Source organism: Macrobrachium rosenbergii, chromosome 46 (genome assembly GCF_040412425.1).
Source record: "Macrobrachium rosenbergii isolate ZJJX-2024 chromosome 46, ASM4041242v1, whole genome shotgun sequence".
Taxonomy (NCBI): domain Eukaryota; kingdom Metazoa; phylum Arthropoda; class Malacostraca; order Decapoda; family Palaemonidae; genus Macrobrachium; species Macrobrachium rosenbergii.
In genome coordinates this window covers 46,954,695-46,982,194 of record NC_089786.1, presented here as the reverse complement: position 1 = coordinate 46,982,194, position 27,500 = coordinate 46,954,695, and the positions used below count along the sequence as shown (strand labels likewise).

The window sequence follows — 27,500 nt, the reverse complement described above, 5'->3', positions numbered from 1 at the left end:
ATAATAATAATAATAATAATAATAATAATAATAATAATAATAATAATAATAATGGCTTTTCAAGCTCAGGTGTTTTGAACCCCAGAAGGTAGGCCTATTAGTCTATACCTCGATTCTTAAATAGAATTTTGGGATGAGTTTACTAGACTTATCCGCTCCCCAACATGGGTGTGACCCTCTACAGACAGTAACAACCAGGTGCATAATTCATTGCTTAATAGGTTTTGACAAGAAATGCCCATCTTGCTTTGTCCTCGTGTGGGACTCCAACTCGGGTTCTTTCATTAGTGAGGCAAACTTCTTAACTACTAGTGACAAGACTTTCCGTCTCGACCCTCTTTTACATTACCATCTTTCTTTTACAGCATATAATAAGAACGTGTTCTTCAGTAAGCCACTTGGAATGGTGACAAATTGAGCAGATCAACCTTAAATGATCCCGTAATTAGCAAATGGGTCTGTCCTGCGCTATTTCTATCAGTGTGCGTCATTTTGCCATTATGGTATGAACTTAATTATTCTGTTTAAAATGGTGTTATTCGTAATAACGCAATATCAATATTGTTGTTTTTATAAGATTTTTAAATTATTTTGACGTTCCACATATTCCTTTTATCCGAAACTACTGCGTGAAGTTTTATCGTAGTTTCAGTTTTACGATAGGCTAAAAAACACACGACATACTTTTATAAATAATTTTATTCCATCTGAGTACAGGAACTTAATGGTATTTTTTTTGAATCAGTTCGTAGTTAAAGATTTTTTATAGACTTTATTTTGTAACACGAGAGATATACCTTTTACTGTGGATATACGTTCAGCAGGTTTCGAAAATTGCAGCCGAAATCAACGAGCTGCTAAATTTGTCACACGAGATTAAATGAATGTAGGTTCATGGATTTCCGTTTTGTTACAGAAACCTACGAGACTAACAAGACAATGGTCTTATCTACCATAGGCCTAACTTGGACCAAAATAAATAAGAAAAAAAAGTTGGCTCCCTCGGGAGACGGGCGGAGGCTGCACGAATCAAAGAAAACGGAATAGGAGATAATTGTTAAACAATTAATCACTAACCATAAATCCCACAATTCACTCGTCACCAGCCTTAAATCTTCTTAATTTACTCTTCACTCATCGTAAATCTCCACAGCTCTCCGTATCATCACACGGACGTAATCCCAGATTTCATCTTTGAACCTTAAGGCGAGATCAGTTTCTTCACCAGAGATATCCCGCTTTTTCTTCTTCTTGAAACCGAGACTCGGGTCCAGGAACACCGCTGGAATGGCCGTGGCTAATAGGCCTATGAGCCCCAGCAGCCACATGCCGGCTTGGAAGTTGGTTTGGTCATCTCCCACATCAATGCCAAGGATACGCCCTTCTGTTTCTCCAGAGGCTGCTGCTGCTAAAGCAGCTAGGCCTAGGATCCCCCTCTTTAGTGTCATCGTAGGACTGACCGATCGCTCCGATCATTTGCCAGCAAAACGAGATCGCTAAAGTTACTTTGAAGATGGTTTTGACAAAATGCCACTCGTTAACATACATTGTTAATCAAATACACTGCAGAGTCACTTCCATATATATCGAATAAGCTTCAAAGCCACACAATACGTAAACAAGTAACCGGAGGGTTCCAGTAAGCTTGAATTCGTTCCAACGAGAAGCTCACTTCTGCTCACGATGCCGAGCACATGGCTTTCTGACGATATTCTCTTTGAGGTCAAGACTCAGTTGAAAGTGAGGAGTGTATGACCGTGGACTGAAATTTTTCCTCTGTTCGACCTATTTTAACGATGTACTTACTTTTTTGCACACACATTCACACACACACATCAGCATGAAATAGTGTACATTCATAATTTATTATAAACAATACGGACGAATCTTGTTTCCTTTTAATGACTATGTCAGGACCACAAGAACTGGCTCATACTGAAGTCTCTTCCCCTGAGTTTAACCGAAACGGAAATTTTGCAATTTGGAACGATGCAAAAAAAAATCTGTCATTTAATCTGTATGGATTCAAAAATTAATAATTCATAAAGAATTCAACATTTACAACATAAAACAAGATTCCTTTAAAAAAAACAATTTTCAGTTATATCCGAAACCAATATGACGAAAATACCCAGGAACACAGTACATTCAAGCTTTATTTCATCGACAACAAAAACAACAACAATAAAACTAGCATCATAAAACCCTAGTCAGAAAATGCCATTACAAAATTGCTACGAAAAGTCTCGCCTTAAAAACAATATTGACGTTTTAGATACACCAACCACGTCCAGTTCACCCACATGGAAAACAACTATAGAATACTTGTTACAAGAGGCATCGCATAAACTGAATTACAGTAGAAACTTTAAAGGTTGATAATCAGAAGCCATAACAGAATTCAGCACCTATAAAGGAATCATTATAAGGGCGCCATCCTTAGCGCGTTGGTCGTGGATACGAACGCCTAGCCTAGCCTAACGGTACTGCACATGAGTCTACGAAGCTTAGTCGCTGTTCTGACCTACTGCCCTTCGCTCTCTCTCTCTCTCTCTCTCTCTCTCTCTCTCTCTCTCTCGTAGAAAAAAAATATATAAATTCTATTATGCAAGAGTGAATTATCTCTAAATGATATTAGTATTCCTGTCGTCCACATTTATCAAATTTTTTCATTGCTCGCTTGACATAAATTATGTGATTTTTGTCTGTAACGCATAACAACAAAAACTATTCTCTCTCTCTCTCTCTCTCTCTCTCTCTCTCTCTCTCTCTATATATATATATATATATATATATATATATATATATATATATATATATATATATATATATACATACACACACACACTGGAGAATCTAATAGTAGTAACAATAGTTGTTGTAACGGCTCTCCAGTTCAATGTACTGTACAGTACAATGACAAATGACCAATGAAGGGTCCTAATTTCCTACACATTCTTCTTTCATAAAACAGGCGCGCCGAAGATGGCGCGATCTTCTGAATTCCGTTATCTTAAACAAATTACGAGCGTTGGAAGTCACGCACACCGTGTTGAGAGAGAGAGAGAGAGAGAGAGAGAGAGAGGCTTATAGGCAAGAGGCTGAACAATGTCTTGGATGATTTACAAAACATGAAAAGCTAATAAATTAAAGAAATAATAAAAATGGAAATATGGCTATTAAAAAGAGAGAGAGAGAGAGAGAGAGAGAGAGAGAGAGAGAGAGAGAGAGAGAGAGAGAGAGCCTGGCTTTGAAGGAAACACTAAAACAGTAGAAGATGATTATGGGAGTCACGAAGAGCATATTATCTCCGAGAACCAAGATAAAGTCTCCCTGCGGTCACCTTCCCCATCTCGTCAACATAATCATCACACTCCAATTCTTTCCCACCAACTATTTAGGTTACCAGCAAGAGACGAGGAACCTTCTTCGTTATCCAAGAATGGTAATTAATGCTTCTATAGGAATTCAACCGTAAAAAATAAATATATTCTTCGGTCGTCCATAACTGAAGAGGGTCAGATATTGCTAGTGAAAAGAGCAAATCATCATACATATATAAATGAAACTGTTCTGGGGTTACAGTTATGCTAGCTTATTCCGCGTAGAAGCCGGTGTAAAGGGCAATCCAAAGGCACCTCTATATATTCCGGACTCGCAAAAACAGAGTAAAAGGAAGCGACACACCCGCTTCTAAAAGGCATAAAGGTTAAATGTCAGGAAACATTCGCATTTGGCCTGAAGCTTCGCAGCGCATGCGCCCTTTCAACCCACTTGAGGGGGCGCCTGCCAAAGTGACTTCCAAGCGGGACTTTGTGAACCACACGAGAGGCGTCTTTTAGCGCCGTCGTTACTCAAGACGACTCTTTGGAGGGCTGGCAGACATCTTGTGACGTCACACAGGTAGAGTCTCTGGTTTGCCAGGTTCCGTTCAGTATGCGTTTGGATCCTGTGTTGGCCGTGAGACTTTTTTGGGTTCTCGACGATGTAGGAAAATACACGCTAGGATGTGTCGCATCGTTAAATTGGTGAGAATTACGCGGTTGTGTCTACCTGATTTCTACACTTATTATCATTATTCGAAATTCAACGTAATTTCATACGGAATAAGTCTACAAATTCTATTAACCCGCATAAAGAAATGTTTTATTTTTTCATATTTTTGCCATAAAATATTTTATTTTTTACGATTTTTGAAAAACTTAAAAACTAATATTTGGATAAACATTGTTGGAAAAAACACTTATCAAATGATTGAAACTGCTCACCTCGTTAAAGGGGGAAAATCCCTTGCATAATGGCGGCAAGAAAACTACTTTAATTCTTAGTATCAAGACTGCTAATTGCAAACGACTGGTAAGGTTTCCTACCAGTTTCGGTAACCCTTTAATGACACGATGAATTTTCACCGGTCCTTGGGATTTACTTAATGTATAAACCCTTGTCATTATTTTTAAACGTTTTAAAATATTAAAGAGAAATTTTCTCTTAAGACTCAAATTTTAACCTTAAAAGATATATATATATATATATATATATATATATATATATATATATATATATATATATATATATATATATATATTGGTAAGGAGACTGAGACAGGCAAATCTCTCCTATTATCAGAGACGTGAAAGGTTGAAAAGGTTGGTGAAATCGTTTAACTCTTATGTAGGTGATGTAAGCTTAGTTTTAGGACCGTGCATCACCCGCACGAAATCAGTCACAGGGAATATTTTAGCAAATAGAATTTGAGTGATACCGCCGCATAAAAAGTCAACTTACAACTGTTAACAACCTAGACTAGAGACAACACTTAACGCCAGTCACTTGAAGCAAGTTACATAAGTTACACGACACACACACATATTCATACATACGTGTGTACATACATATATATATATATATATATATATATATATATATATATATATATATATATATATATATATATATGTGTGTGTGTGTGTGTGTGTGTGTGTGTGTGTGTGTGTGTGTGTGTGTGTATGTATCTAAAAGTTAAGTTTATTTTAGTTTAACCAGACCACTGAGCTGGTTGACAGCTCTCTAGGGCTGGCCCGAAGGATTAGGTTTATTTTACGTGGCTAAGAACCAACTGGTTACCTAGCAACGGGACCTACAGCTTATTGTGGAATCCGAACCACATTATGACGAGAAATGAATTTCTATCACCAGAAATGAATTCCTCTAATTCTTCATTGGCCGCTCAGAGAGTCGAACGCTGGGCATATATAAACACATATATATGCAGTATATATGTGTGCGTGTATGTGTGTGTTTTTACCTTTTTCCACCATACGCCTTTTCTCCCCATAGACCATAAGAGTGAATAAAAAAAACTAACATCCAATGTTAATATCGAACTGGATCAGCCCATTTCGATGCGTCTGAAAATCTCCCATTTCATTTCTGATAATATCTAAAAATACCCCTACAAAACCGGTTACATAATTATTCTATAACTGATATGTGAGGCAGCTTTCATTCCAGTGAAAGTTGATTATGGCTTAAAAAGCAAAACAATTTGGGAATAGATTAAGCTCTGTGTTCAAAAGAAAGTATGTGTTCCAGACTATTACGTATCACGATATCTACTGTATGTCATGAGTATATGATTATATGTATAAATATCTGTGTTTGTGCATGTAGGATAAACGTACGCAGTCCAAATATCAAGCTTTGATTAGAAATGGTTAGTTTTATTAGAATGTATGGGTAATTTTGATTTTTATGTATGTGTGTAAATGTCAGAATTAGAATCTAGAATTTTAGAATTAGAATCTAGATTTTTAGAATTAGAATCTAGAATTTTAGAATTAGAATTTAAAATCTAGAATTTTAGAACTAGAATGCTAGAATTAGAATCTAGAATGTTAGGATTGGAATTATAATTTTAGAATCTAGAATGTTAGAATTAGAATCTAGAATTTTAGAATTAGAATATAGAATTTTAGAATTAGGATCTAGAATTTTAGAATTGGAATCTACAATTTTAGAATTAGAATTTAAAATCTAGAATGTTAGAATTAGAATCTACAATTTTAGAATTAGAATCTAGAATGTTAGAATTAGAATTTTAGAATCTAGAATGTTAGAATTAAAATCTAGAAAGTTAGAATTAGAATTAGAACGTTAGAAATAGAATCTAGAATTTTAGAATTAGAATTTGAATTTTATAATCTAAACTTGCTAAAGCCATTCTTGCTGATATCATCATTATTACCGTTTTATGAGTGAGTAAAAAAATGAAGCTGTACTACAGAAATCGAATTGGGTCCTACAGTTTCTTTCTACAACAACAATAATAATAATAATAATAATAATAATAATAATAATAATAATAATAATAATAATAATAATAATAATGACAAATTTGACTCAGGTGTGAAAAGGTTAATTTTTGCACATCAATGAAAATTTCAAATTCCTTTAGTGTTTTGTTTTCGTTTTGCTTTGTTTTCGTTTTTTTTTTTTTTTTTTTGCTTAGTAAGTGTACTTTTTTCACTGCTTTCAGAGTGGAGTCACTACAGTGACAGTCAGTGCTTTGAAACTCTTGTTACCTTATAATAATCCTACTATGTTTCCAATTTCGATGCCTTATTTAAAAAGTTTTAGTTACTTGTTTCAAATTCTGAATAAAAATAAGACTGAAAATAATGTATATATATATATATATTATATATATATATATATATATATATATTATATATAAAAATACATACATACATACAATATATATATGTGTGTATATATATATACATATATATATATATATATATATATATATATATATATATATATATATATAGGCTACATATACATACTGTATACACTATTTTTATCATTATTGAGAAGATGAACCCTATTCGTATGTAACAAGGCAACAGGGGCCACTGATTTGAAATTCAAGCTTCCAAACTGGTGTTCATTTGAAAGAGGTAACAGAAGGTATTAGGAGACAGAGAAAGAAGAAATCAGTTATTAAATCAATTATTATAAAAGAAAAAATAATTAAGAAATTAATATAAAAAATACATAAAGTTAAATTATAAACTACAAGGAGAATTGCATATTACTGAGAGCAAGAAAAACAAGTTCGCAATTCACGATAAAGCCACGTTCATTCAATAACAACTTCCCCTAATTGAACCTGAATGTAAACTAGAGTTGAACTTTGTCAATAAAAGTCTGTATTTCCTTTTATTTTGCACTTCTTCCTATGCTTTTTTGATAATAATGATCATAAGACCCCAAAAAAACAGTTCAGTCCCAGAAGGTCGTGAGGGCAACCATTGTTCCTAAGGCTAATTTTCTCCGTGAACTGGGCTAACCTATGCTTCCAGTCCCAATACCATCCTCCCTCCCACCACACCTAGCCTCCCCCCTACCACACCTAGCATCCCCTCTCTCTCTCTCCCGCTTACGACGTTTGATAACATATCCGCATTTTTCATGCTCTATAACAAAGCCAGACACACAGTTAAGACAAACAGACAGTAAGCATATAACATATGGCAGTATGTCAGCTTTATAATGTAATAAAATATGGATATTGAGAGAGAGAGATTATATACTTTTTGTCATGAGGTATGACAGAAATCTCATCATGTTCGGAATGACAATATTCTGATCCTAATCACCCTTGCGTACAATGAGAGGTCCACGATATATCAGAAGTAGGGATTTCATATAACGCCAATAATATAGTTAAATTCAAGTCGTTGTCCATTATATATTTTGCGGCAATATTTTAATAAATCATTTAACAACACTAGTTTTGATAATTGCGTTACTTTGGTTTAGCATGGAAGAAATGTTGAGAGAGAGCTAGATTCTGTGTTTAGTTTTTGTTGTGCTCTGTTAAGTAAATATATCTCATTAACAGAGGGCAATGCCTTTTACTCACGCAGTAAACATAAGAGCACTAACAAAGAAAACGGAGTAATTAGCAAAAGGCGGAACTATAGAAAATTGAGACTCGTCGCCACTGAATGTTGGGAAGGAAAAACGTTTTACGAAGGAGGCATTAACAGACATGAGGCGTTTAGAATGGAATGGAATATAGAGTTTAGGCCAAGCACTGGGACCTATGAGGTCATTCAGCGCTGGAAAGGAAATTGAGAGTAGGTAGGTTTTGAAGGTGTAACAGGAGGAAACCTCACAGTTGCAATTTGAAACAATTGTTAGGAGAGGGTGGATAGCAAGATGGAATAAAGATAATATGAGAAGAGATACAGTAAAAGGAATGAAAGGGGTTGCAACTTGGGGCTGAAGGGATGCTGCAAAGAACCTTTAGTAATGCCTACAGTGGACTCCTGGAGGTGCACTGACCAGCCCTACCTCCTATGGGATGAGGCTTTTAGAGGCTGGAAAACAAATTGTGATCTCAAAGAATTAGATGGTCTGAATATATGGTCAGAAAGAGCAGCAGAGCAGTTGGCCAGAAATGCAGGACGAATAGAGACAGTAGGATGCAGATCTTTTGGAAGGTCTAGAAACCATGGGAAACGGGAGATAGATGAAGTAAGACCTGATGGGACCTCAGGCAATACAAAAGCAAGGAGGGTAGATCTAAGTAGCAATTCCTACTAACTTGACACTTTCTATAGTTTTTGGTTGCTAAATGGATTTAGCTCAAACGGATGTAATTAGCCTATAATTAATGAAGTCCATCCAACAAGGGGTTTCCACACGCAATCTTCACAAGACAGAGCAACGTCTGTTTGGAACGCTTCATATCCTGTCCGGCAAGTTAACTTGTTAACGTATGGGTACTGCCCCCATCGGGCCAGTGCTAAACACGGCAAAGGGACATTCCATTTGGCCGACAACAAACAAATGCACCGACAGTATCAGAACCCCTAAAAGTGTAGAAAAAACCAGTTTCCAAGGTGAAAACAGGCACGGAGCTAATACTTAGAATTACCCAAGTGAGAGCTAAAAAAAGAAAGTAAAAAATGCTCCGAAGTTTCTTCAGCGCAATTGAGTTTTCTGTACATCGTATAATCAGGCTACCGAAAATAGATCTATCTTTCGGTGCTCTCGGTATAATGCTGTATGAACCATGGCCCATGAAACTTTAACCACAGCCCAGTGGTGGCCTGTCCTATATCAATGCCAGAAGCATGATTATGATTAACTTTAACCATAGCCTTAAATGAAATAAAAACTACTGATGCTAGAGGGCTGCAATTTGGTATAGTTGATGATTGGAGGGTGGATGATCAACATATCAATTTGTAGCCTTCTAGCTTCAGTAGTTTTTAAGGTCTGAGGGCAGACAGAAAAAAGTGCAGACAGACAGACAAAGCCAGCACAATAGTTTTCTTTTACAGAACACTATAACTCTTGCAGTTACCTGTTAAGTTTCAGTCTGAAATTCAGTACAAAATTTAAAAATTAAAGTAGTAACCCTATAATTTCCAGGAGGAAGTTGAACAAGGGAATGGGATTTCAAGGTTAACCGTAATTTGTTTGTTCACAAAGAATTATTTACAGTATTGCTTACAAGAAAGTATAATACTCTGAATGTAGGCAAACATTAAATCAGTGAAGTCCTACAGATAATGGTGCCAACATAAAATCTAAACCTTATAAGGGAAAGTTACGCACTGAATAACAGGGGAAATGAGGATCAGATATAAGGAGGGATAATACAGTAAACCAGGTGTAAAAAAAACTAAATCTTTTTCAAGTTATAAGATTCTGCACCTAGTGGATTGAGTGCTGAGGAACCAGGAACTATCAGGAGTGAAAGACAGACGAAAGTCGAGAAAACTCATTTCACATCTAACCCTCTCAAGGGAAAAGATCATGTCCAGCATTTCTAATTAATTAAATACAGTTTGCACCATAACATACAAAAAAATGTCTAAAGTAGTACTGTTATACTCTTAAACATTACTATGTTCAAATGACAATCCAGTGAATTAAGTGAAAAATGAAAAAAAAATCAAAATTGTGCTTCTTCTTTCACAGGGTTTCCAGATAACTATGATTCCTATCAGGTCAGATAATATGGCTTTTCCTGCCTCTTTATATTCATTTATTTTTTTAATGCTTTGGCAGCACCAGAACTCATCTTGTGTGTGGGTTTGTTTTTTCTGGTGATACATGAGCTTCCTCTCATCTTTTATTTCCATTAGAATTATTTTGATATGGTTTCCATTACCACTTGGTCAACAATAAACTTCATTCAAATTTGATCCAGTCTCCTAATGGGATTCAGCTAGAATTTTCCTTCTTTGTAACTGTAACTTTAACGTGTTTGTGAACACAAGTTTTCACCCGATGCCAGTGGCAAAACTTTTTAAATGCATGTCTTATGTTCTGACTACCACCTACTCATCCTTACGGACACCTAACCAAACAGAAGAGTTCTATGCCCTCTGGCTTTGCTTTTAGCTAACAATACATCTTCCCCAACATTTCCAATTACATTATCAATATCACCTACATTCTGGCAATGTGAGTAAGAATAAACAAAATGATCTTAGAACACTTCAAGGGACTGTGCAGAGGTTGGCATAAATACCTCAGGATACTTTGCTTTTGCTGATTTTCTTGATGCAGGAAAACAAAATACTGTCTTGTATTATTTAGTGGTCGCATCAATAACTGACCAGCACCTAGCACTTCTAAGGTCATACTTTCTGTCTTTCGTTTAGGAACCGTTCAGATGAAAAAAATTACCAGTATTTGTTCTGCTGTAAGTCACTTTATCTCTGCCTTTCCCTTACGAAATGCTTGACCTTTTCCCCATTACATGGCATGAAGTCAGTTTAACCTCTCCCAAAAGTACTGTAAGAATTACACGCACCATACGAACTGACTTTTCACAGCACTCATAAGACTGTCCCCCCTTATGAGTACCAAGCTGACTTCAAGAGCAAACATGGTTTGCCTATTTCAGACTGCTGAATCCTACAATCTTTCTGTATCTCATTTTGCCTAAAGGGACAATTCATTTATATAATTTCTTATACCAAGAGTTGAACCTTCTTTCTAAAGAGGTGTGAGTACAAAATCCAATGATTCATGGTAGGAGTGCATTGGGAAGACCACATTACAAATGGGGAACTTGAGACAAGTTATTATCTATCAACTGAGATCTCAAAGATTAAGATAGTTTGGCCATGTGATGATACAGAATGAGGAGCAGGTACAGTACCTGTAGTTTGAAAAGTAATAAATATGGAAGTAGCAGTACAAAAACCTGAAGGAAGAACAAGAAAATCATAGAAATAATTATATACAAAAAACAATAATGACTGCAAAGAATTCACAAAGAATTCAAGGCAGGGACAGTGCTCAATCGTAGTGATTAAAATAGGTGTGATGATGGACTTGCTCCCTAAGGTGATGACACATATACCTCCTAAGCAGAGAAAGGTAACATGACAAAAAAGGCAGAAGAAAGCAGTTCTATTTTCTAAAGGTACAGCACGTGGTATAAATGGTTAATCAAACTTGCTGAAAATTCAGAGACATGTAATGATCTTTCGACTTTAACTGAGAAAGGTCTACACCTAATAAGCAGAACACAGTTGAGGAAGTGATGGCAGTACTGTACTGAGCAATAAAATCTTGAGATGAATGGTTAGACTATAATCTCTGTATACAGTAATACTACAGAATAATGCAATACAATACCACTGCAGCTTAACAGGTACTTTGGGGTCTGAATTTCTGATAATTAACAAAGTTCGTTGAAGTAACAGAGACCCTATATCATAGCCTGTGCTTGAATATTTTCTAGAGATCTTATGGCTAACAGCAATTTGACCTACACTAACTTGTACTTTACACAGAACATTCAATTTAAGAGATTTATCTGAAAATGTATCACATCTGAAATGGCAGCATAGCAAAAAATAACAGTACAGTAACAATGTAGCTGATAAGTACAGAAGTCTGCTAAGCAGAGGTCCATTTTGTTGAATGTTACTCATACAATATTTCTCAATTGTTACTGTGTGAAAACAGATACAGTACCGGTCTCAAAGTATAATAAATTGATGTTGAATTATCACATTATCTTTAAAAAATGCCAAACACGATGATGCACTTAATATAAAAACAAGTGCAATTGCAAAATTATCATACTTAGATACAACATTGTTGTCATGTTTGATGGGCCAAGTACACAAGTATCTACCATATATATAATATTGTAATAGGAAAGACCAGCAAAAAAGAACCAATTAAATGTTTCCTCATATGAATTACCTGAGTAAATTGCAATATATAACAGTAAGTGTAGAGTCTGCTACATCAGCAAACGTACAATGACCAATTTCCTTTATATTCCGGTTTATTATCATTGTGTAAGTCATGTGCACGTTTGAATTTTTCTAGTTTTAAACATACTGAGAGGGTACACATGGATGGAAGTGAGGACATGAAGAAGGCAACACTTTTCCTTTGCTTTTGCTGATTTTCCTTTTATATTTAACAAAACTTCTGCATTGGATTGTCTCATAATTTCATGCATTTTTGTCATTTCTATCATTCAACACCAACATTCCTGTAATTACTGTAATTACCTCCCCCGATTTAGATAATGCTTTTTGCCAATGATATAAGTTACAAGAAATGCTGAGTAAAAGTTTTTTGTCAGTAACAAAGCATAAAGGTTATGAACTAAATATAAACCTCATTTTTTCTAGATGGAATGAAAATACAATTAAAATTAGTGTTTTCTTTTACAGATCTGTGGAGCTGTGCTGATGAATCTGTGGCTAGCTGTGTCCACCAGTGATGTGCACAGCATTTTGACAGCAAGGAATTTGAGCTCCAATTCTCATCTTCTTATGATTCTCAATGGGACTGCATCAACATCACTTCAGTGGCTTAAAACCAAACAAAGTGGAAATGACTCCTTACCCAGATACATGAATAGAGGAGTTAATCTGACAGTCCAGACTGAAGATTCTTCACAGCAAAACATCCCGAAAAACACTGAAGAATCAGATGCAGCTTATGTTAAACAAAATGACAATTTATTCAGAACATGGTCTATTCTAGCCCCTGAGGACAGACAGTTTTCAGTACAAAATAACGACAGATTCAGTTCAAGTAATAACCAAATAGTAAATGGTGCTAGCACCCAGATTGTTGGAAGCAGTCCAAACTCAGCCATACAAATGGTACAAAGTTACGTTGAAAACATGATCAACAGGCCAGGTGGGGACCGTCCAGGTTACATCATGATAAACTCTCCTAACCCTGCCATTATCGGTCAGCTAGCAGAAGTTCTTACTCAGCACTATGGCACATCCTCTGTTATAAGGGAATCTGGAGCAATACAAAATTTTCTCAACAATGCTCCTAATGCTGGAGTGGTGGGAACACAGACACAAGGAACAACCAACTCATTTTTGTCCTCAAATTCCATGCCAGTGTTCCCTCATGCTCCTTACAATTCCAGGAGGACATCAAATGTCTCGAACGCACAAGCACGGCCCTCAGATACGGATTACATAACTCAGCAGTTGTCTGCTATAGCAGATATCTCAGTATCCTCTGGAACACTCATTAATGACACTCTCAGCCATCAGTCAACTAAACAGTTCCAAACACCAGAAACTCCAGTCATACATTTCACAAAGGGAAACACAGAATATCTAAATACAAGTGACATAAGCAATGCATTCCCTAACACAGTAAACTTGGATCACAGCAGAGGTGAGAGTGATCTTCAAGAAAATGTCATAATTCATGAAGATCATCCATTCAAAGGCTCCTCTTTAAACAATTCTAAGCTACATATTGCATCAACTCCACCTGAAACCCTTCATGGTGAGATGTTTAATAATTCCTTTATGTACAACATGAGTTATTCTGCCAATTTGACCAGTACAGTCCCAAGCCAAATAAAACACAACAGTGGAATATACCCATTAGAAGCTCCTTTCAGTACAACTGGTTATGAAGACTATTATGAGGAGATAGATGGTGAGATTGTTTTAAGCCCAACGAAATTCATGAGAAAAGCTGGGCCACTTCATGCTGGTGAATTAAGTGAATATGAGTATTACAGCCACGAAGATGAAGATTCAGGTGAAACTCATCAAGTTGAAATCTCTTCAAATGAAACAAAACAGGATCTTACTAAGTGGACACAAGCTCATAATAAGTCTCCTGATGGAAATGACAAAGAAACCTCTGAAGACAAAACTATCAACACATTTACTCTCCTGAATAATGACCAAGTGAGCAATATCCAAGGTAATTACACTGCTCTTCAGTCCAGCAGTGAAACAACCCCAGTCCTCTCAAATATGGAACAAACATACAACAGTGATGGACACAAAAGAGTAGGCAATGAGACACTCTCAAGTTCTAGTTATGAAGGCAATCAAACAATCAGCTTACTAAATGGTCATTCTGGTTCACTAAGCATATATTCCCAAACTACACCTTCCACACAACTGCACTTCATACAACAAAATAATAATACTAATTCAGAAAAAGTCTCATGATCAGACAGTACAATCTGATAACAGTTCTCTTGATCTAGCAATCATGGAATTACCTCCTAAGCAATCTGGAAATGCATTAGAAAATAATGAAAATAATAATTATAGTCAAAATAAGGTAGAGAGTCCTTCAGTGGAAATCACTGCAAACAAAGTGCTGGATTACCTAGTGAAAATGAATCACAAGGACTTGAAAGTGTTAGGCATCTCAGAAAACATGAAAGATGTCATAACCTACTTGAATGCAAGAGATGATACAGAAGTACAAAATGTAACTTACAAGTCAGACAGATATAGACAATATAACTCCACACTTTCAGATACAGAAGATGATCACAATCAAGTAAGACCTAACTTTAGCCCTGGACACTTTCGTCAAAGTGACGTGAGCCAACAGCAGGCTCCCCCAAACTTTTTTCCCACTCGGCCATCAACAGGATCACAGCACAGTTCACACCATCATCATGAACATGGTCACAATGCTGGATCTCTGCCTGAGTTAACTGAAGAACAGCAGCAGATTATATCACGTCTTCCAGTCGGAATGCAGCATGTCGTGACATCTATAGTACAAGCAGTGCAAGTTCCCTTACAGACAACGACTACTCCTTCCTCTACATCTCCTCAGTATCCTGTTCCATTTCCATATCCCTATCCTTACCCAGCCTATCCTTATTATCCCCACTTGGCCACCCATATCCACCATTCCAACCCCTAACAACTACTGGTCCTTCCGTCAATATACATGGCAACAACCACCTACCTTCTCAAAATAATCATCACATTTTTAGCAGCAACACAGGTAACCAAGCTCATAACAGCCATCACACACACAGTCCACATGGAAACCATCATGATGAGCATGACAATCATCAAGCTCACTTGTTTGATCATTCAACACATGAGAACCACAGCCATCACACTTCACAAGGACATGATGGTCATCATCCAATACATAGTAGTGGTCAAATAAACCAACAAAACAGAAACCATCAAGGGTCTAATACAAGTCATATCAACCATGGAGGCCATGTTAATAGGATTACTCAGAGATTTAATAACACTAGTGACACTAATCATGACATTACACAGTTCCATGAAGCAAGTGATGGCCAAAATCATCACTCGACATTATTTGATAATCCTTCATCTCCTGTTACAACTAATCCCACAGTTTCAGAAACAAGCACTCCTCAGAATGTCCCTTCATCTTACTTTACCTTTAGACCAGCTGTCAATCCCATCATTAGTCAGTCAAGAGTTGGTGAAGTTGCTGAATCATCTCCAAATGAAAACAGGGACCAAAATGGTCCTGTGTTCTATGCTGCAGGAGTTCCGGGCAATGAAAATCAACGTCCCAGCAATGGACAACGCTGCAGCCAAACAGGCACATCAGGAGGTGCCTGCCATAACAGGCTGAGTCTGGGTGGATCACCTGCTTCTCCAGACAGAAACCAAGGCCTGCTGCAGTTACGTCAAGATGCCTCTCACATGGGAAATGGCCAACAAGCAAACTCGGGTATAGTAAACTTCCGTCCTCCTGCTCAAAACAGTATGCAAATGGGATCACCAGTCCTCAATGTGGTCTTACCGGAAATAGCAACACCTTTGACCACCAGTGAACCTGGTCCTCTTATTGACCCTAATCCTCCTGAAACTACAACAGAACAGCAAGTCAACGAAGCTCCTAATGCCATGAATCGTCAAGAAATGAACTCACTCTTACAGTCACTCTTTTCTTCCCCAACACTTCTACTGCTTGGCATTGTATTTGCAACCAGCGCAGCATACATGGCAATAGCCATGGAGGAACAAGCAGCACAACAGAGGTTTCAACAAGCTCAATTAGCTGCAGCTTTTGGGGGCCAGCCATTCCCACCAGGACGTAAACGGCGTAACATTCACACTGATGATTATGTCTCAAAGAATAGGCTTCTTCTGATCAAGAAGATTTTATGATAGCTCCAGTTTATTTTTGGTGAAATGGTACTACTGTTAAACAATCTTTAAATGAAACTGGAAATGGCACTATTTCAAGCTATAATTTAGATATTCACATGTTGCAAAACATTAATAAATCTGCTAAAACAATAAAACAACAAAATTCCATGAAATTCAAGGCTACAACTCAGGCACAAAAGCTTTAAGTTGAAAGAAATCCAATTACAGTAATGTGACAAACTTGTGGAATACATTTTCCCATTAATCATTAAAGCAAGTTCTGACTACTGGATGTTCAGAATTGCTAACTGAGGACATTTGGGACAACTACTTATATTATTTACAGTATGACATCTGCAGCAGAACTGGGTACTAAGGAATTTATTACCTTTTTCATTTACAGGAATCCTGTACAGAGGGCTACCAGGCTTTTCTAGTAATGGGATCGAAGGAGAGAAAAGGTTTCCCAAGACAATAAATCCAGTAGTTATGAGAAGTAGTAGTTATCAAAAGATTTGTGGCAGTCTAAAATTCAGTTATGCCACACACATTGCAGCATGACAATTCATTACCCGGATATGCTTGACATAATACCCTTTCTATAAAGTGCATTTTTGGGCATTATTAAACATCTTTTTGCTAAATTTGTTTTATTTATTCTTCCTATATGTATTAATAGTTATTTCTTAGCTAACAGCTCCTCACACAAACAGTGACCTTCTACCAAGGCTGCTATAAGCTCAATCTTGCCAAAGGGACAACAGGAACTGGTTAACCTTAGATCTGGTTCATCTTGTGATTCACTCAGTCAGTGGAGAGATGAATATGATATTCATCAAATTTTAAATCATTGTCAGGAAAACGACCTACTAATTTTTTATGCTTTAACAGCAAAATGATTAAAAGGATGATAACCAATCCTAATAGTATTAAAAAGTAAAATACAGTACATGGAACAAATTTAAAGCCACCACCCAGGGCCGGATTAAGCTGGTGGGAGGCCTGGGGCCCACTCTGGTGGGAGGCCCCCTTTCCAACTCCTATTGCATACATACAAACTATAGTCTAATTAATCTAGTAGCCAAAATAGAGTAATACTAATTATTGTATTGTATTGTTTTTATTGGTGGGAGGGCCCCTCTTGGTGGGTGGCCTGGGGCCCAGGCCCCTGGCCACCCCCTCCCTTAATCCAGCCCTGCCACCACCTATCAAACATCTAGCAGCTAAGCTAACATGGAAGGTTTGTAAATGCTATCACCCCAAAACACAAAAAAGGCACTGCCAAAATATTTTCCAAGGTGAAGTATATACTATTTATGCCAGAAAAACTAAAGCTAAGATTCTCTTGAAAGTTTGTAAACAACAGAATTACATTAACACTCTATGGTAAAATTTGATTTTTAAATTTTATTATATAAAGGAAAAGGAGAAATGCTAAAAAACAGCCTAAACAGCCCTTTGACCTTTAAAGTGAAGTATACATAGAACCACAAGGACTTGCTTATACATTCATGTAAAAGTTCACAACCATGAATTTAACATATGGAAATAAAGAGAAGTCTTCACTAATCCTTATCAACATGATCACAAGTAATTTTATGTAAAAAAAGTTAATATCTATATTATAAAAGTTAACAATTATCTTTCCTCATATAAAGTAATGCAAGACTGTAGATTTTACTTCAAAAGCAAAAATTATTGTAAACAGAGTTGGTCCTTTGTATGAGTAAAGAGACCACTTAACCAACATATAATGGTCTAAACTTTCAGTTAAGAACTACAACTAAAATTTAAGTTTTGTACATTAGTTTTGTAACTTGCAGAAATCATTTATGGTTAATCAATAATAAAAATAAGATAAAGCAGTTCTTGTGATTTTCAATATTAATTACTGTACTTAAAACCGAAAGAGCTACATAATTCTTAACACCGCACAAGCTAATGTTTTTGCAAGGTGAACTTATTGTATTTATATTGATTAAATAAAGCCAACTGCATTTACATTACCATATACCTTGTTGCTCTCACAGGCTGGCTAGAAAAGTTTGTCCTCAATAACATACTTAAATTTGATCTAGTACTGTAAGTTATAGTTCTTTAGAAATTTAACAATCAGAGAAATACAAAATGATAAAGATTCTGACAAAATATCCTTGACTGATTTATTTAAAAACTTGACAATTGCTCTTGATAGAAGTTTGGACTTTTAAATATATGTATGTTCAGGTGTTAGCATTGACCTACCATCCTTTGGAATCAGGGATTAGGTCATGTTGTCTATTCATCAAGTATCCATTTGTCAAACAAGTGTCACCAATTCAGGCGAGATAGATGTTACTCTATTAGATTCATAATTCTCTATACGTTGCCATTTATTATAAAATGTCGGACTATCACTGACAGGAATAGTGACTTTTGATCTGGTCATACAGTAGGTTGCAGCTTTAAGTTACTCTACAGGCATTTTCATTTTCCATTACGCAAACATGGGCCAGGATCCCGCGTCTTTCAACATTTACACCAGGTTTCATATAATTGGTGGAATGAAAACTTTATTTTCCATACAAGATAATTCTTGGGACACAGTTTTGTAGGGTTTCAGTGGCACTTCTGGTCACTGAAAAAAATATATTTCTGTGGCATGTTCTTAAATAATGTTATATTTACTTTGTTGCTGACAGTTCTGCTGTGAAAACACAAGCGCTGTTTGGCAAATAAAAAGTGCAACCAAGTACTGTACAGTACTGTAGAATGTAGCATAAATTTCATATAAACATTTTCACATTTGCTGTAGTACGTATATTGAAACATTAATGCAAGAGGGACTTCTGCTGAAAGTATACTTTTAAAGGAAGAACGTTACCACATAATTAAGACCTATATCTTAGAATTGAGACTATGTTAGGCAATCAAAGATGTCCTTTCAGGCAACAAAGACTGACTTCAATTTTCATTCATGATGTGGCATTTAACAATTCACTTTTTTCCTGAATGCATTACAACTTCAATCTTTCCCTTTCTATTTCTTTAGGTAACCATTCAAATAACAAAAATGTTGAAAGAAAGAAAAATATCAAATGGCCTAGGATGTAAATGAGATGGGCAGATTTCTCTCCAGCCTCATCTATCGTGCACATTTTCTGCCTAAATTCCCATCATGGAAAAGTCTTCAACTTAGACCTTCCTTCCTGATTTTCTGGGCATTCCATTGTTGGCTGTCCTGTTACATCCATGTCCACCACTACTCTTGACTAGCTGCTCCTCTTTTTCCTTCTCATCACTTTACCAAACTCTCTTTGATATCATTATCCTGTATTATTATTTATGAACGACTAAACCACTTTAACCTCTGAGACTGCTTCTTTAACTTGAAATCTGGTAAAGAGATTCTCAAAATGGTTCTCAAGAAAACACCACATATAGTGTAAGCTTTTACTAAACTTTGTGACATTGAACACAGCATCAATCAAGCTCCTGAAACAAGAGCTTAATAAAAAAAATATATAGCAACAAGCAGTTATTCAATCCACACTGATAAACATTTAGCTTCCAACATCAATCAATATACACATAGGACTCACAGCATTACAGTAATGCGGGTCAGTTCTGGTGTGTATTGTACAAAACGTCAAAAAGAAGTTGATTGAATACTGTGCATCGATATTCAAAAAATTGAGGACATCTTGATTTCAAAATATGGGAACATCTGAAGGTTATCAACTCATCAAATAACATACTTGTTATAGATCTTTGGCATATTGCAAAAATCATTTACTAATAATGACATGGTCTTAAAGCCCCAGAAATAAGCTGCAGTAACATTTACAATGAAGTGTCACAACCATCTTTACAGAATAGTGACAGAAAAATAGAAAAAAATATTTATTCATACAATATTCCTTGATAAAGTGCAAGGGTCCTTGAAGTTTAAGTATCAAAATCCACAGACATTTTGCAACTGCTGTACTTAAAATATTTTTAATATTGTTTCAATCAATTAAGTACGACACCCTGTGGGTGAATAAATGCATGAATTAAAAACGCAGACAAAAATGAACAAATAAATAAAAAAGTCTCAACAAATATCACAAAACATAAAAGCAAAGCAACATCAGTGAACTGGGTTACTACCAAATGACCTTAATAAGAGTAAAATGAAATTAAATTACTTAAAACTACGTACAGTATCTGTATTAACAGATAAACCATAAAAATTTTCAGTTCACACAAAACTGATTTCGAAAAATGGAACAAAACACCGGTTAATAGTTTATGTTGTTTCTGGCAAGGCAACATAAAATTTGACAACACAGTCACAAATTACTTGAAAAACCTAAAAATTCAAAACAAAACAACACACTCTCTAATATCACATGACAGACAATAAAATAAATCAAAAAGCCTTTGATAAATTAAAAATGAAAAAAGTGGTTTCAACTACAGTGAATTGAAAGGCCTGGAGCTCCAATGCTTGTTGACCAGACTTCGTACCCTGACTTTTTAAGTTCCTCACAACAACCATCAACGACTGATTCAGTAACACTGGGTGGTACAATGACGATTCCAAAACCCCCGCCTCCTGCACCAGTCAACTTGGCATGCAAACCATGAGACCGTGCGATTCCTACGAGCCGATCTAAACTGGCATGAGAAACTCCGAGGGAACAAAGTAAGGCATGATTTACATCAACCAGCTCTTCTAATGTTTGGAATGCTTGATTCCGCTCATCGTCATCCACAACACTGGTGAGAGATTGCAATACACTGAGACCTTTATCAGCAAGAGCATCCATAGCATCAAGTATGGGGACCATGACATCAGGGAGACTCTCTTTACGCTGACGGACTCCGCTTACCAGAGCTTTGGTGCTTCGAGGAACGCCTGTGTTGACTAGGAGTACTTTCAAGGGTGGTATATGTATTGGTGAAATATCACCTGACTTGAAACTTACTGCTCCCCCATAGGTGCACACAGAGTTATCAATACCTGATGGTGTGCCATGGACTATCTGCTCACTTGCAAATGCCCACTGTGAGACAACTTTGAGGACACTGGCAGTGTACTCCTCAACTGGCGAAGACGACAGCCGCCTCAAATCAAAAGCACCCGATAACTGAAGAAGAGCACCTGCCAAACATACTGCATATGCAGCAGAGCTTCCTAGGCCAGCACCAATGGGTAAATCACTACTTACTGATATTGAGAGTGGTACTGGCTCAGGTAAGATACCCATATATAAGTGAAAGAAAGACAAAAGGGCAAGTTTCCTAGGATCTGTCGCTTCTTCTCCAATCTGCAAGAACTCATGAATACACTGGCTCTGCTTTTCGTTCAATTTCTTGCCCCCTTCTTTCTGACAACCAAGTTTAGTCCTCAAGTCCTTGAAGGTATCCAACGACCATGACTCCTTGATATTTATCAGAGGGAAATCTAAGAAGATAGAATCTCCGCCAACAGTGATTGTAAGGTAAGTCCGCAAGCCAACACTAAGGGCTACTGCGCGCTTACCATATACCACTGAATGTTCCCCATGGAGTATTACTTTACCAGGTGCACTCACTTTAAAAACTTTAGGCAATTCTTTGGTATGTTCACCATTGGTTGACATTCTGCAGTGTCCACAATAAAGATGGTTCGAGTATTTATCAAAGTCTGGGATACTTTGAGAGGAAAATCTTTGCTTGTAGTATTTCAGAAGTCTGGTACTAGAATCAGAGGAACCTTCGCTAAGCTTCTGGCATGCCGGTGACTGAATGCAGGCCTCGTTATCTCCTAATTATTACTGCTTCTGCTGCTCCCACTGCTCAGGGGTCAAAGTCTTCATTGAGAATGCATGAATAGTTTTCAGTTCCTCCTCTAATACACCATTCACAAGCCTGAAAATGAACAATAATGAACAAAAAAATAAAAACAAAAACAAAAAAGACAAACAAAAAGGGGACAACACAGAATTCTTTATTTCTCTTAATCACAAATAAAAATCTTATTGGTTTGAATGCAAGAACAAGACTGCCTTGCATATAAACCTCATTTGATTCTTAACAAATGTCCTAATCTTAAAGTAAGGGCATTTTATTACATATACTCAACTGAACTAATTACAAAAGTGCTAATTTGAAAATTTCAAAGATCAAGGTTGTGCCTTCAAAGAAAAACTATGAAAAGTTAATGCAATCTTTATTCTGTTAGCAAAACACTTTATGACAGAAGAACTTTGCAATCTTGTTCAATCATATACTTAAAACAAACCTCCTTAGCCTTAACCCTCTATTGAAAAATCCAGCAGTGCACATTTCATCTGTACTTCCCATTTAAGACAGCACTTTTCAACATCATTTTACAGCTTCATCATTTCCTTACTTTTAATGTTTTCAATCCTGTGTTGCTTCTACATGTTCAGCATGGCATGACTTTAAAACCACTTAATAGTCATACTTCTCAATGTTTCTTCATTTGCACAATCCTGAAACAAAGAAACCCAGCTTTTCCACCACACTTCTGTATCTCTTCATTTCCCAAACTTTCCAACCTCTGGTAACCCTTTCGAAGTATATTTTGCAAACAACAGACTTCTTTGTTTCATATTCTCCTATCATACTGAATTACCAACTGTATATATTTCAATCCCATATTACATACACTGCTCCACAAACTTTTCTCACACACAAAATTCATCCGTTCTTAGGACATTTCTATCTGAAAATACCATCTTAACCCTTCAGCTGATATCTTTGAAGACATGCATCCTCTGGTAACCCTTTGAAAATATGTTTTGTACAATTCTGACTTAAAAGTTTCAAATTCTCTTATACTGAATGACTGTACCAACTACTGTATATTTAAATCCCATATTAATTGGTCCAGGAACCCTTCTTACATGCCAAATTCACCCTTCCTTAGGATGTTTCTATCCAAATCGACTATCTCAACCCTTCCATTGAATTACTAAAGCTAACAGTGACTGGTGCACACTGCTCACCACCTACAAAAGATACAATTCGAAATGCACTGGCCAATGAGAGGGCCAATGAGAGGAAAGATAAAAGCTTCAATGATATCAACTACTGATAGTTACCGTCAACTCAAAAGATAAGACTAGTCTTTGTTCTCATTTGAGGGTCAAATCTCTCCTCTAATCTTTCATATGCAGCTCACACATCTCTTTTGTTTTTATTTACAACCATCTACTTCTTTTCTTCATCAACCAAAAAACACATACATTACATTTTGCCTTTCCTTATATAATAGTACTCTTCTTCAGGACCTTCCATCTTACATCTGTGCCAAATGAACATTCTCTTCCACTTTTATTCTTCTTTCATTCTTCCCCACTAAATGTACATGTATTCTGCATTTTCTTCAAGTTACATACTTTGTCTATAATTCCTTCTATCTTGCATTCAACAAATCTTAAACGTGAAATTATTGCCTTTTCTTTTTAATCTTGTCTAATTATTACAAAATCATATATTTTAATTATTGCAAAATCATATATCTTATCTTTTTCTCATTTTCATTTCTTCTAACTTATGTATAAACTTCAAAGAATATTTTTCTCTCCCTTATACAAGAACATCTACTTCATTTACCATTCCATAATTACTGTAATACATATATTTACACATGACTTATTCTTAACTTCTTAAAAGCCTACATTCTTCTTCAATCCCTTTTTCCATCCTGCACCTAAACTCAAGACATCAACATCCTACACTTCATTGTCCAACCATTCCCCAAAACACACCTAAAACTTATCTGGAATTACGGATTATCCTTACTACCCATTCTTTGATTCTTTAATCATCAAATTTCCTTTCATCAGCTTAATTCGCTCAAACATTAAATTGTGAATTCAAACATTATACTGTGAAATGGTTTCTGAAATGGTTTTGTATTGTCACGTTACAAGTGCTGTTAATATTGCCATCATTACAAATACAATTTCAACCACACTTTGGGACTGAACCCAGGACTCCCAAGAGAAAGTTAGGTGCGCTACTACAGGGTGCCCCACAAAAAAAACACAGAATTTGGTACAGTTTATTTAACTGTTGAAAACAGAAAACAGTTGTTGTTAGCAGAAACATTGTTAAAACAGAACAAAAACACAAATGTTAAATGTGGTGCTCAAAATGCTTTCCGTTGGCAGCTGCACAACAATGTAGATGGCCTAGCCAACTTCCAGTCATCCTTTGGATGACTTCAAGAAGGACATTGTTCCAGGTTTTCAGCAACAGAGTTTTTAAGGATTGTATGTGTGTGACCTCTCTCCTCTGTGACTGATGTTGCTGTAACAGTAAATCTCACATGGTAAAATCCATCACATTGAGATCTTACTTTTTGAGGGTCATTCGTCAGGTTCAATGAAGTCAGGAGTATTGGCTCTGAGCCAGGCAACAGTGCGTAAAATACAGGATATAAATCTAAAATTTCCTAGTTTTTTTCAGGGCACCCTGTATTAGCAACATCAACAGCAGTAAAGAAGTAGCAGCTACATATATGTCATAATGGTAGTGATAGTACTAGGCAAACTTGTTGTAAACTAAAACCATACAATCCACAATTTTTAACACTGTATAAAATGTGAGGAACACTTCAATTGCCTTTTTTAATCAAATAAATAAAAAACTGGTTAGAGCCTACCTAACCATCCAGATTTTTCATAGCTTCATCATCACTAACATTAGTGATCATGTCACATATTCACTGCTATTGTGAATTTATATACATCAGTAAGTGTATAAACTCACCTTTATGGAAGTGAAGTATTGATATTCAACACAAATGAAAGGTAAAATTGTTGAAATGAAATGTGTACTTATGTGGAGATAAATAGCATAATGAAAAAAAGTTAGCGTAGGAAATAGGATGGATTACAAGGTTTTCAGATGGGGTGGTCATGTGGAAAGAATGGAAGATGATAGGCTGGTGAAAAGAATGTACAAAGTGTTAGGAGGGAGGAGAGCAAGCTGTAGATATTGCTGGATGGATAGTGTCAAAGATGTTCAAAAGGACTGGCCTCAATTTACAAGAAGTGAAAAACTGTGAGCAGGACAGAGGTAAATGGTGCAGCATTTGTAAGCTGTTCTATGGGTTGTTGATGAACAATCTTTATCTAAGACATCTCTAACGTTATGGAAGTTTTATGCACGAGGGATCACTTATGATTCAGTAGTTAGAATTATGAATGTGGTAGTGATTGCTGTAGTCTTTTTCTCTAGTGTCCCCATGTTAGGGGAAAAAGCTAAATTTGCCATTTTCTATTAAGGGGTTGATTCCTGATGGTGTTGACCTTTGGGTTTTCATCAAGGCTTTGCAGACCAAAGACGCAATCTAACAGTCAACCACCAAATACCTAAATCAACTCACACAATGGACTTGTTAGTAAATGGGTCAAAAGACTACAACCCTAAAATGATATATTTAAACATTTAAATACAACACACTGACTTAGTATGTGAATAACCAGAGTTTAATTATTAAGATTAAAGCTGAATATTGGCTGCCTCAAGAATGAACAAATTGTGAACTATTTTTTTTTTATCAAATGGATTTAGCAGAAATGAAAATTAAATCATTGCCTCAGATTTCAAAATATTTTGAATGACGGTCACTGCAGTAGGTCAAGGTTGACTGTCTCATATAATGAACTCATTCCAAGGATCAAGGGCAGAAGGTTATCGCTTATTAATACAGATGACATTGTAATATATATATATATATATATATATATATATATATATATATATATATATATATATATATATATATATATATATATATATATATATATATATATATATATATATATATATATATATATATATATATATTATTTCTGATATCAGGATCGAATAGGTCTCTCAGGTGGAAAGCAAGGCGTTACCCACTGGGGCCACACAAGTCTAAAGAAGTTGGAACCTGAGAGCAACTGCACCAAGGAATTACCTGGGCAAGCTAACTGCTTGCATAGTTTTCCCCAATATCCCGACTCAGCAATGACCCAATAGACAACATTTCATTATTATCCTTCTGAGTGAATAAGATAGAAATCATCAACACACAATCACGTGTGGAACAGAAATAAATTTCTGACTCACGTCGGGGATCGAGTCATCTCAGGTGGAAAGCAAGGGCGTTACCCACTGGGCCTTCCATCTAAAAGTTTTGGAACCTGAGAGCAACTGCACCCTAGTGGGTAACAGTTTTGTTTGTCCACCTGAGAGACCTGGGTTCTGATCCCGACGTGAGTCAAAAATTTATTTCTGTTCCACACGTGATTGTGTGTTGATGAATCTTATTCACTCAGAAGGAATAATTCGAATGAAATGTTGTCTATTGGGTCATCCAGTCCAAAAATCAAACATGCCAAATTGCAGCCTTCTTGGTGCAGCCTCAGGTTCCAACTTCTTTTAGACTTGTTTGGTAACTTGCTTTCCACCTGAGAGACCTGGGTTCGATCGGTGAGTCAGAAATTTATTTCTGTTCCACACGTGATTGTGTGTTGATGATTTCATCTTATTCACTCAGAAGGGATAATTCGAATGAAATGTTGTCTATTGGGTCACACTGAGTCGGGAAGTTGGGGAAAACCGCTGGTATGCAAGCAGTTAGCTTGCTGAAATTTTTCATGGGTGCAGTTGCTCTCAGGTTCCAACTTCTTTTAGACTTGTGTGGCCCAGTGGGTAAATGCTGCTTTCCACCTGAGAGACCTGGGTTGATCCGGCGTGAGTCAGAAATTTATTTCTGTTTTTACGTGATTGTGTGTTGATGATTTCTATCTTATTCACTCAGAAGGGATAATTCAATGAAACGTTGTCTATTGGGTCATTGCTGAGTCTTCTTGCTGGTATGCAAGCAGTTAGCTTGCCCAGGTAATTCCTTGGGTGCAGTTGCTCTCAGGTTCCAACTTCTTTTAGACTTGTGTGGCCCAGTGGGTAACGCCCTTGCTTTCCACCTGAGAGACCTGGGTTCGATCCCCAATGAGTCAGAAATTTATTTCTGTTCCACACGTGATTGTGTGTTGATGATTTCTCTCTTATTCACTCAGAAGGGAT

At 36.4% G+C, this 27,500-nt stretch overlaps 2 protein-coding genes across 8 annotated transcripts in view; one reads left to right on the top strand and one right to left on the bottom strand.

The window, feature by feature from the left end:
* Positions 1-27,500, bottom strand: part of LOC136830285 (bolA-like protein 2) — a 238,959-nt gene that overhangs the window by 14,661 nt on the left and 196,798 nt on the right. For 3 of the 7 annotated variants that reach the window (XM_067089670.1, XM_067089667.1, XM_067089666.1), the window contains one exon: positions 19,861-22,319. The exons of 1 other annotated variant lie outside the window; for it this stretch is intronic. In XM_067089670.1, the coding sequence (XP_066945771.1) occupies positions 22,223-22,319 (97 nt within the window). In that variant the 3' untranslated portion in view covers positions 19,861-22,222. Of the gene's footprint in view, positions 1-1,077; positions 1,119-19,860; positions 22,320-22,803; positions 23,229-23,320; positions 23,433-27,500 lie in introns of those variants that run through there. 3 more of the 7 variants (XM_067089669.1, XM_067089668.1, XR_010850628.1) reach the window with 3 other exon arrangements.
* Positions 3,094-17,086, top strand: LOC136830283 (GATA zinc finger domain-containing protein 14-like). Its single transcript, XM_067089663.1, is given in 4 exon segments — positions 3,094-4,028; positions 12,732-14,497; positions 14,499-15,190; positions 15,193-17,086. Coding segments are annotated over 4 exon segments (3,747 nt in total). The 5' UTR covers positions 3,094-4,007; the 3' UTR covers positions 16,461-17,086.